Source organism: Pinus tabuliformis, chromosome 3_1 (assembly GCF_031772625.1).
Source record: "Pinus tabuliformis cultivar Carrire ecotype Pingquan chromosome 3_1, CPIR1, whole genome shotgun sequence".
Lineage (NCBI taxonomy): Eukaryota > Viridiplantae > Streptophyta > Pinopsida > Pinales > Pinaceae > Pinus > Pinus tabuliformis.
This window is the reverse complement of record NC_142301.1, coordinates 881912224-881924477: the sequence shown is the minus strand read 5'-3', so window position 1 is coordinate 881924477 and position 12254 is coordinate 881912224. Positions and strand designations below refer to the sequence as shown.

The window sequence follows — 12254 nt, the reverse complement described above, 5'->3', positions numbered from 1 at the left end:
GGTCATCCATGATCAACCATAATCAAGCATGGTCACACACAATTAACCATGTTAAATCATAGTCACCCATGGTCAACATGGTCTTCCATAGTCTGCCATGGTATATTTTGGTCAACCATATTCAATCATAATGAACCATGGTCAACCACAAGCAACCATGGGCAATAATAGTTAACCATGGTAAGCTTGGTCACCATTGTCAAATGTTATCGACCATGGTCATTTATAGTCTTTCATGGGCAAGCATAGTCAACCTTTGTTAAACATGGTTAATTGTGGTCAACCATAGTCAACCATGGTTTCTCCATGTTAAACCATAATCAACCATGCTTAAAAAAAATCAATCATAATGGACCATAGTTACCCATAGTCAATATAGCCATCCATGATAGAAATCTACCTTAATCAACTATACTCAACTTTAATTATTATAATCTCTTAATCAATTATAATTAACTATATATTCATAAAAATAAACTCTCGTAAATCACAACTTAACCATATTCAACCATCATTTATTAAGCACAACTATATTATTAACGTAGTTTAATTAATTAAACCATGCGAAGAGGGTGTTCGACCGTAAGGGTGTTGCACGTGTTTTGTTTTGACGGGAGTTGATAAATGCAATTCCGTAGAGAATCTCCGTATCAATAATGCTGGCGTACCCTCCATGGAAGCATGTGGATGCGAAAAAGGCGGCTTTTAAATCAAATTGTATGGCAAGTTTCCTACGTCAACACCATTGGGTTTTTAAATGAGTTTTGTTGAGTAGTTAGATCTTTTGAATTTCTGGGGTTTACCCCATTGGGTTTTTAAATGAGTTTTGTTGAGTAGTTAGATCTTTTAAATTTTTGGGGTTTACTCCATTGGGTTTTTAAATGAGTTTTGTTGAGTAGTTAAATTTTTTAAATTTTTGAGGTTTTTAAATGAGTTTTGTTGAGTGGTTAGATTTTTTAAATTTCCGTAATGTTTTAAATTCTATATATTTTGGGGTTGTCTACCGAGTTCATAAATCATATTTTTGGTTATTATGGTGAATTTTTAATTGAAATTTCGCAAAAAAAATTATAAATTTAATTTTTTTCATAAAATTTATAAATATAATATTTTTTTAGTGGAAATGGATTCAGCACCATCCACAATTTTGACACTTAAAATTTAGGAGCTTAAAAGCTATAATTCAGATTTTCAAAAATTTCTGTCAAATTTTCTCAAAACCATTTTTGAATTTCTACTTTTTTCCTAGACAAAATATGGCTATTTTGAAACTTGACAACAATAACTCTGAATTTTCAAAAAAAATTATCAAATTTTCTCAAAATCATACTAAATTTTCCACTAAATTTTCTCAAAATCATCCTAAATTTTCTACCCAACTTTCTTAAAATCATAAATTTTCTTTACGCATTGGGAATTTACAAAGACACTCTTACATTTAGAAAAACACTCCATGCAAATTCCTTTGATTTCTTTTTCTTTTAATTTAGGGAAAAAAACACACACATTGATTTCTTTTTCTTTTAATTTAGGGAAAAAACACACACATTTGAATAATTTTATATTAGAACTTTGTAAAAATAAGGGGTCTACTATCGACCAACGTTCTTTCCAAGTGGATGCAATTTATTAGTGCTTTCATTGGGTCACGTTGACCTATACCAAGTTCACATCTTCGGAGGCAACTCTTATTTCAGACCTTATAGCATTTTAAATGCGGTTTGACATGGCCGCGATACCCCGATATAACACATAACCATGCCATTGCCATTGAAAAAAAAGAGAAATCAATATGCTCTGAATATCGAACTGACATGTCAAACCGCATTTAAAATGCTATAAGGTCTGAAATAAGAATCACGCATCTTCATAGGATGGCAAGATAGATATAGGGGAGAAGATGGAGGTCTCGCGCACTAGCCGTAAGGGTTTCGGTTAACCCTCAGCTGCAGGCTCGAGGGAACTAGGGCATCCGGTATTTGGACAGCGCAGTGAGGTTTTGTCTTTCAGCGGTTTCGAATCTGACAGCGACGGGATTTTTCAACAGCTGGCTAGAATGGAGTATAGCGAGGAGACCGAGATGGTCGACTATTCCGCCGACCCGTTGGAAGGTTTTGACATATTTGGTTATTCTTCTCATGCCGTTACCGGGTGCTCCACCGACTTTTCTGCTGTTTCAAGGGTTCCCATACCTTCATCCATCCTCCCGTTCTTACCTGAAGCTCCGCCTACATCCCCGGATCCCGCTGCCCTGCTTCAATCCTTTTCGTCTGCCGACTTCACTATTGATTTTTCTCCCCACCGGAATGGTCCTCCTGAACAGCATATCCCTCATGATCCTCTCCCCGCCACCTCCGTAGGGATATCCCCTGCATCGAATCCCTCTATCCCCTCTTCGGATGCCCCGGATCTGCGGTATTACCCTCCCGTCTCGTCGACAATCAAAACATCGGGCAGCTTCAGTACGCCGGCCCTCATCCCTCAAGCTTTAAACCGCTCTCCCAGGGATTCTGGCTCAAACCCCCTTGCAGATCACCCTACTGCCCCGAGATCAAAGAAAACGAAGTGTGTCAGGGAAACGGCAAAGGATATCTCAGTTCAACTCGGTGATCCAACAAATTTTGAAGAATCCATGGCATTGGCTCGCACGACCTTGGTAGGGCACGTTCGTGGGCGATCTTTCTCGGCGGAAAGATTAAAGGCTTGGGCAAATGAAATCTGGGGAGAAATGTTCACTGTCATGCCAGAGGTTATTGAACTTCCGAGGGGATGGTTTTCAATTCATTTTGCTGAAGAAGAACACACCAATACTGTCCTGGCGCAATATTGGCATATTGAATCAGCTCCTGTACTTCTGAAAAGATGGAGCCCTCTTTTCGACCCTGAGCGTGAGCAGATAGGGGCGGGTCCTATTTGGGTTCGCTTGCCGGGCCTTCCGATTCAATATTGGTCGGAAGAAGCTTTTATCAAAATCGGGAATGCATTGGGGACCTATTTAGACCATGATCGATCTTACATGAATTCAAATAAAAAGATCATGGCTAGGATACTGGTATATTTGGATACCAGAGAGGGTTTGGAGGGCAAGATGACTTTGCGATGGGGAAGTTTCAGTAATGCACAACTCTTGGATTACGAAGGGGTACCCTTCAGATGCAACAAATGCCGCCAAATTGGGCATGTTTATAAGGACTGCCCTCTGATTATCGGTCAGGAAGGGAGGCCGAAACTGTCAAGACCATCTGCTGGAGGGGACTCTGCACCTGCTCCTACTCCACAAAGAACCTCGGGGCGTACTATTGGAGCGCGATCGTCTGTTCATCAATCTACTCCCATTCCGCCAGCATCTGAGCACGAGCATCATCGGCCTGCGTCGTCGCCTCCTTTGACCAGAGCTCGGGCAGCTGCAGCGGCCGCAAATATTTCGGGTACTCATCCTATCTCTTGCCCTATCACATCTGATTTATCATATGCGCATTTCTCATCTTCTGCATGCACTATGATACAATGTGATATCCCCATCCCGCCTCCTTCAATATCTTCTGGTTCGCCCTCACTTCCCTTCACCTCTCCGCCCTCCTCGCCGTCATCTTCAAGATCATTATCATCTTATCCATACTCCCTTCGTCCCCGTGCGCATCGACCGGATCCTCCCCCACCTGCGGGATTGGGTATTGTTTCTCTGGATCCTGGTTTCTCATCAGCTCGTGGTCGCAAATCAAACCTTTCAAAAGCCATCAAAAATGCTAGCGCAGAAGTTGCCGCTGGGCGTCAAGCCACCATCACTGGGGTCCTTAGAGCCGATTACCCCCCTAAATCTGGTCCTCCATGAAAATTATCTCTTTCAATTGTAGGGGATTGGCTAGCACCCCAAAAAGGCTGGCCCTAAAACGACTTTTTGAAGTCGAGAACCCGGACATCATCCTCCTACAAGAAACACTTGGATCCTCAGAAGATTGTGTTCGGGCTCTATCCATGGTTGGAACAAAATGGAATTATATTGCTTTGGATGCTATGGGCAGGTCTGGAGGCCTGGCCCTCGGCATCAATCCTATATCTATCAAATTGGAATCTTCTTGGGGTGGTCAGGGATTCCTTGGTGCTGATATATTCTGTCGTGACCTTGGATGTTCTCTGAGAATCATTAACATCTACGGACCCTGTCACCACAAAGAACCCTATTGGAGCGACCTCCTTAGTAGAAACATCTTTGCATCGGATCGCATCATTATAGGAGGGGATCTGAACTTTTCAATAGGATTCTCCAAATCATGGGGAGAGGCTGCTCAGAGAGACCCCATCTCAGACTACATTAGTGGACTATTGGAACAGCATGACCTCATTGATGTCCCTGTACAGAAGAAGCAGCCCACATGGCGAAACAGAAGAATAGGGAATGCAGCACTTGCTAGAAGGTTGGATCGTTTTCTGATGAAAGGACCCCTGATTCATCGGCTGCAATCTTTCAAACAATGGGTCTGTACTGGGGGTATTTCAGATCATCACCCTATTGCTTTGGAAATCCTTGGGACCCATCAGAAGCCCAAAGCCCCTTTCAAATTTAACCATCAGTGGCTTCTTGATCCCAGTTTCAATGGATTGATCACATCATATTGGAATGCTCACCCCATAGACAGAGAATCTTCTTTTGCCAGGGGTTTTGTCAAAAACCTTACTGAATTAAAACATCTTGTGATAAACTGGGCAAAGGAGAAAAAGAAAAGGGAGGACGAAAGCCTATCTAAGATCGAATTGGAATTGGAAAATCTATTGGATGATAGAAACTTAGGTTTCATATCCCAGGAGGACAAGAATAAGCTGGTGGACCTGGAGAAACAAAGGAATATCATTCTAAAAGGGAGGGATGAATCTCTCAGGCTACGCAGTCGAGCCATCTGGCTGAAAGCGGGAGATGAAAATTCAAGATTTTTTCACAATTTTGCGAAGGGGAGGAAGGTGGCAAACACCATTTGGAATCTTCCTATGCCTGAGGGGGGCATAGCAGATACATTCAACAAACTCTCGAACCTGGGGACATCACATTTCAGGAACCTGTACAAAAATCCGGCAGGCACAAACCTTGCAGAAATTATCAATGTCGCTGGTCACTTCCCTCGGTTCATTGAGGAGGATGATGCTGATGACCTAGCAGCACCAGTTACTATGGCTGAACTAGAAAGCACGATTAAATGGTTCAAAAAGGAGAAGAGCCCAGGCCCGGATGGCTGGACAATCGAATTCTATGCTGCTTTCTTCGAACTTCTTGGCGAGGACATTCTTAAAGTGGTAGAAGAAAGCCGTTCTACCGGAAGTATATATCATGCCATCAACTCCACCTTCATTGCTCTTATTCCCAAATCAGATCACCCATCCTCTTTTGATGAATTTCGCCCCATATCCCTCTGTAACGTGCTCTACAAGATCATCTCTAAGATTATTGCAAATAGGATCAAACCCATTCTATCTCGGCATATATCTCCTCAACAATTTGCATTCTTAGAAAATCGGCAAATTCATGAAGCCATTGGATCTGCTCAAGAAGCTATTCACTCCATTTGGACCAAACGCCTCCGATGTATCCTGCTAAAGATTGATCTATCCAAAGCTTTTGATCGGGTTAGCTGGCTGTATATCAAAATGATCCTCATTCATACTGGTTTTCCCATCCCTTTCATCGATTGGATTATGGCTTGCATTACTTCCCCTACTTTTAGCATTCTGATTAATGGTTCTGCATCCCATTTCTTCCACTCTGAGCGGGGGCTTCGTCAGGGATGTCCTCTCTCTCCTTTGCTTTTCCTCTTGGTCATTGAAGCTCTCAGCAGACTTCTCATCTCGGCCAAAAGGGAAGGAGACATCCGAGGTCTGAAGATAACTGATATCTGCTACCTTACCCATCTCCTCTTTGTTGATGATGTTCTCATACTGCTGGATGGTAGTATTCATGATTCTACTGCTTTCGCACGCATTTTATCTCTTTTTTCCAAGGCCACGGGTATGGAAGTAAACGCTGCAAAATCCACTATCACTCTGACAGGTACTTCTGTAAATGAATCTCACATTGCTAGAACGGCTTTCCCTTTCAATACACAGCCATTGGATCGGGGGCTCAAATACTTGGGATATTGGCTTAAGCCGACCTGTCAAAAGATTGCGGATTGGGTCTGGTTAGTATCAAAGATTGAGAAGAGGCTGTCATGTTGGAGCCACAGATACCTCTCCAGGGCGGGAAGATTAATCCTCATTAAATCTGTCCTCGAAGCTACCCCTGTATTCTGGATGGCCATGGCATGGATCCCCCGCAACATTCTAGCAAAACTGCAGCAACTCTGTAATAGATATCTTTGGGCTGGGAGTCATGATAAACGTACATTTGCTTGGATTGGATGGCACAAGATTGCTATTCCAAAAAAATGGGGCGGCTGGGGATTAAAGGAGCTCTCGTTTTTTGCCATGGCTCTTGCTACAAAGATGGGATGGGCACTTCTAACCTCTCATAGTCTATGGGCCTCGATCTCTTATCATAAATACATTTGGCCTATGTCCAAACTAGATTGGGCTCGACTACCAAATTGGAATAAATCTGGCATATCCTCGGTTTGGAAGGCTCTACTACACTCTCTTCCCCTCATCAGAGATAACTTGGTATGGAGAATTAAGGCTGGAAACAGAATCAGAATTGGACTAGACCCCTGGTCCGGATGTGGTGGTCGTCACTTGCTTCCACAAGAACTCATCGACTATCTCTCGACCCTCGACATTAAGGTCTTAGCCCAGATCGCGGATCAGGAACATTCTGACATGTTTCGGCAGGCATGGAAAACCGCGAATCAATTGAACATCCCTCTGAGATGGCATGAGACGTGGGACAACTACAGAGAGGCATTATTGGAAGCACATATTCATATCACAAAGGGCTCGGATGAACTCATGTGGCACATAGCAGATCACGGTGTATATACACCCAAGGAAGGTTACCTACACCTTATTGAGGGCAAAAAACCACCCGACTGCGCTGGTTGGTGGCAGCTCATTTGGAAATTATCCGCATCTCCTAGATCTAGACTGTTCACATGGTGCATATTGCGGCGCAAAGTCCCCACGGGTGACCAGCTCATGAAACGGGGGTTTCATGGCCCCAGCTGGTGCGTAATGTGTAACGCTGAATCTGAAACCATTGACCATTTATTCTTACAGTGTAGAGCGACCAGATCCGTTTGGAGCAACATAAAAGCGCACATTCAATTTGCAGGCGATTGGAATGGTCAGGATGTGATACATGCTTGGACGGAATGGACTAAGATAAATGGTGGGACGAAACTGATAAACCTGCCTATCATTATTAATTGGGCTTTATGGAAATCCCGCAACTCCTGCATTTTCGAAAACAAGCCCATTCATTGGCCCTTGTTGGAAGCTCACATCATAGCTGCTTTTTCTGAACTGCCCGATCCACCTCCTCAGCGACACCGTATGCCTGGACCACCTCCTACAATAGACTCCACAATACCTTGGGCTTTCTTTGATGGTGCGGCAAACTCAAACAGCTGTGGTGGAGGGTTTATTATCCACATAAATGAACATCATCAGTACAGTATCAAAGCTGGGCTTGGGGCAGGGACAAACAACTTTGCAGAGCTCATCACCCTACGCCACCTTCTCCATTTCGCCCTGAGACACCACTGCACAAATATCAACATTTATGGGGACTCACAGCTCATCATCAGTTGGATAAATGGCAATGCATTGTGTCACATGCACACACTCAGCACTATCTTACAAGATGCACTTGAACTTAAATCAGCATTTAACCATATATCCATCTCTCACATTTACAGGGAGCATAACAGGAGTGCCGACAAGCTTTCCAAGGAGGCGGCGTTGATGGACAGCGGCACATGGGAAATCAAAGAGAAAAAAGATCTACAAGTGCAGTCTTTTTACCATCGGCCTTATATAGATCCAGAGTATCCAACTCTGGATCAGCGGGCAGCATCATAGTTACTTTAATTTTATTTTTTGTATAGACAACATACAGACATAGACTGATATTTTTTTGTAAATTTTTGATGAAAACTCACTGATAGTATACAGATATGCAGACCCTGCGTGGTAGTGCAACTGAATGGTACTGAACATCATGATAAACTGACTCTCATGTAATTACTGATAATCAATGAAATATACTGATTTTTCCAGGGGAAAAAAAAGAATCACGCATCTTCGGATGGTGAATTTGCTTTCTTGAAACCCAAAAGTACATTCATCAAAATAATCTTCTAAGATAAAATAATTATTTAAAACTAAAATAATAATGTAGCCATCCTCTCAAAGCGCTGAAGGATTAAGGATTTATATTTTCAGGCGGGTTTGAAATTTACAAGAATAGACTCATCTCTGCTTCCATAATTATATGACTCTGCTGGTGATAACTTCTACATTTATCAGGACCTTCCAATGAGTTTTGTGGAAGAACTGGCGACATTAGATTTAAGATATCAGCCAGTACCCCCATTGTTTCCAACCAAGGACGCTTCGTCCTTTTCCCCGTCATCTCCATCGCGATTCTCCATGGGCTCATAGCCATACCCTTCCAAGAACTGGGGCCCTCTCTGCAACAACCACATCGGCGCATCTGGAATTTCCCATTCGCCCTCCAACATCTTCAGGGCAACGCTCATCCATGGCCTCTGGTCCGGGTTATCCTGGATACACCAGAAGGCAACCTTGGTCATCCTCATAACACGATCTGTGTCCACGCTCTTATCACCAAGTCTCTTATCAACCAAATCCATGTACTTTCCCTCCAGAGCCCTCAGCATGGCCCACGCCGGGAAATAACAGAGCCGGGGATCGGTCGCAGAGGGGTCGAAGTTCTTCCGCCCGGACACCAACTCCAGCAACACCATCCCGAAGCTGTAGACGTCGCATTTCTTGGTGGCGATGGAGTGCCGAAGCCACTCAGGCGCCAGGTAACCTGGCGTCCCTCGCACCGCCGTCACGACCTGCGTCATGTCGTCATTCAGGAGCTTCGACATGCCAAAGTCGGAGACCTTGGGATTAAATTTTGTGTCGAGCAGGATGTTCTGAGGCTTTATATCTAAATGCATCATGGGTTCTCTGCACTGCTCGTGCAGATAGGCCAGACCCCGGGCAGTTCCTACTGCCACATTATAGCGCTGTTCCCACGTCAAACATCCTATGTCTCTGCCGCCACCGTCCTGATCCGGATGCAAGAATAGCCATTTATCCAGAGAGCCGTTGTCCATGAGCTCGTAAACCAGGAGCCTCTGGCGGGAATCGGCGCAGAAACCCCGTAGTCTCACTAGATTCATGTGGCTTATGCTACCGATCGTCGCTACTTCGGCTCTGAATTCCTTGTATCCCTGTTTCGGTCCGTCCAGCTTCTTAACTGCAACTCCGGTCTTGTCATTCAGAATGCCTTCGTATACAGATCCGAATCCACCCGCCCCGAGCTTTCTGCTGAAGTTATCGGTTGCTTCCTTGAGCTCGTGATACGTGAACCTTGGTGGAAGCCCCGGGAGCGTCTTCAAGAAGGCTTCCTCCTCCATTTCCTGAGCATCGATCTCTGCTTCATTTATCAACGACGCCTTTATTCGGCTCCTTCGCACGAGGATTATCGTTATCAGGCAAAGGAACAGAACCGCGGCTGCCGAGCCCATCATGATCCCGGCAATGCTGCCAATGCTCAGGGAATTACTAGACCCCGAGGTCCCGTTAGGAGGCAACTTATTGAGGACCTTGATATAGGCCTTGTATGTCTGGTTCGGTGCCGATTTCAGGCTCGACAGCGGGCCGTCCGCGAGGTAACACGATGCCGAACTGCTGCGGAAGAAGGCGGCGGTGCAGGAGCAATTGGAATTGCACAGGCTCTTGCATTTTTCGACCGTGGAGACGTTCGCTTCAGGCTTCAGGTAGTCATTGGGAAAGTAATCCACTCCGTCGAGGGGCATAAAATGGTGGGTAGCCGTGGGTTGGCTGCATGACGGCTCGCCGGCGCTGCTATGACATCCCTGCGTCACGTCCAGGTAATGAATTTGCTCGAATTGATCCCGCGTCCCGTAGCCCGGGCAGCTGCACTGGCCGTTGACACATATGCCATAAGGCCCGCAGGCTCTAGGCAGTATGCAATTCTGATTAGATAGGTCCAGTTCCCAGTCCGTTCTCCAGTTTCTGACATTGTTCTGTCCTGGTGCCGGAGCGACCCTGTAAACGCGAAGGCTGCCATCGCTGTCAAGTCTCAGGAACCTGTACTCATTCTCGTTGAAGAAAGGATCCATTGGCAATGATCGTTTCCCTTTAGCGCAACCAGAAGAAGATAAATTGCCGATCGTCCCATTGAATGAAACCTGCAAATACCGGGCCGTATAGACTGCCTCGGAGCCGAGAGCCAAAGAATTATAAACGCACGGCCTGAGAATGCCCTGGTAGTCCAGCCCGGGAAGACCCAGAGACCAATAAGGCTCCTGGGTTAAGCTAGTATAGAACAACACTAACCCTCCCGGTTCCATAACCAGCTTATAAGATCCAGCGCTTGTATTCTTCGTAGATGAATTCGAAACAAGCGTTTGCCCACTCTTCAGAACCTGCCCGGGCACGAGCGTGTGCGTGGGATGATCCCAGCTCTGCCACACGAGATTCGAACTTGCGGACGCGAGCGAAGAATTCGTGGTATTATATATCTGCAAATTACCGCTGCTCGCCATTAAAATGCCTTTAGCTTTACCAGTACCGATATTCCAGACCACGGTTCCGTCCGAGTCTTCCAGTACTATGTTCCCATTACTCCCCAGCTTGAGGGTCGCGCCCTCTGCGACCATTCGGTTCCTGTTTGCAGTCCAAATCTCCATTGCAGGAAGCGAGGTGAGATTCAATCCCAAGACAACAGACAGAACGAATTTGCCAGAAGAATTTACATCAATGAATCCAAGCCCGGCTCTGTTATCCTCGCTTACAATGGGGTTCCCGTTCCCGTCCGTGACCGCTCTGAAGGGCCCCTGCACCGTGTCATGGCTCGGTTTGCTGGAGTCATTGATTACCACTTTCCAATTGGGAGGCAGTGGAAAGAACTTCCCTTCGCTTGCCCAGATCAAAACCAAGAAAGTCAAAGTGCACAAAGCGTTGCGGAACTCCATGGCCTTGCAGAAACCATACCTTAAAGATTAAATTCAATTCGCAGTTTTCTTTACACTTCACAGCTTGGCAATATAAGGATTGTTTATAGTGGAACATGAGGTTATAGCTTCAATGCCTTGTCAATGGCGGAAACTACAAGGCAGCTCACAGACGAACACCTCAACCCACCGTACACGCTACATCTCTGGATTTTGCTTTAATAGTGGAGCAGGTACGAAAGTCCAAGGGGCGTGTAGCACTGGGGGTTTACGCTGGTTGGACCAACTGAGTAAATGGCAGGTTTGAGTGAAGATGCCAGATGGGGTAGGGCATGAGCTAATGGGTTAGGTCGAAGAGTTCTAAGCTTGCGGCGTTAGTGTGCCCTATCGGGTAGGAAGGGCCTCGTGGTGGGATATCTGAGAGTCCATATCGAATTCCAACCCTGAATCGCCAGACCTTTTTATCAGAAAACACCGTAATCGTGTCATGACCCGCCAACTCCCAGATCTCGGCTGTATATTTGACTCCGATGAGAATCCAGTTGCGTGAGCAAATCAGTCCGAGAAATAACTCCAATGTGTCGCGACTTGTGGCAATTTTCAACGAGTTTATTGGAATATTTGGCGATAAGGTTGAAGGCATTCAACGTAAAGACGGTATGACCAACCCATCGGATATGCCAAAAATAACGTGCAATAGTCTTCTACTTCTATTACTTTATTTGGTTTGGTGCAGCGCATTCCAACCAAAGAAATAACACCACTAGTTGACGCCCACCCTAGTTAAGGTTATCATGACCAAATATGAGCTAGTCATATTTATTTTAAGAAAAATCTCTCGTGACTTATTTGTTAAACGGCTATTACTCGCTGTTATGCTTGAAAACAACGGCTATGAAAATAGGTTGATTCATTATTGTTAAATCCTATTATTTAAGGAAAATCACAAAGAATTATTAAGTGGTAATTTGTAAAAATAATTTTTGATTATGGTTAAATATTTTTAAATCTTAAATTATTAACTAAATAAAAATAATTTTAAAACATAATCAGCCACTCATATTATTATCATTATAATAACTATAATTATTATTATTATTATTATCACTACAATTTTTA

The 12254-nt window shown here is 44.5% G+C and overlaps 1 protein-coding gene across 1 annotated transcript; it reads right to left on the bottom strand.

Annotated features, from left to right (window-relative positions):
* Positions 1–8204: 8204 nt before the first annotated feature.
* On the bottom strand, positions 8205–11600 carry LOC149190424 (G-type lectin S-receptor-like serine/threonine-protein kinase SD2-5). The gene has a single exon (XM_089413399.1). The coding sequence runs from the start codon at positions 11154–11156 to the stop codon at positions 8499–8501; it is 2658 nt and encodes an 885-aa protein (XP_089269525.1). The 5' UTR covers positions 11157–11600; the 3' UTR covers positions 8205–8498.
* Positions 11601–12254: the final 654 nt, after the last annotated feature.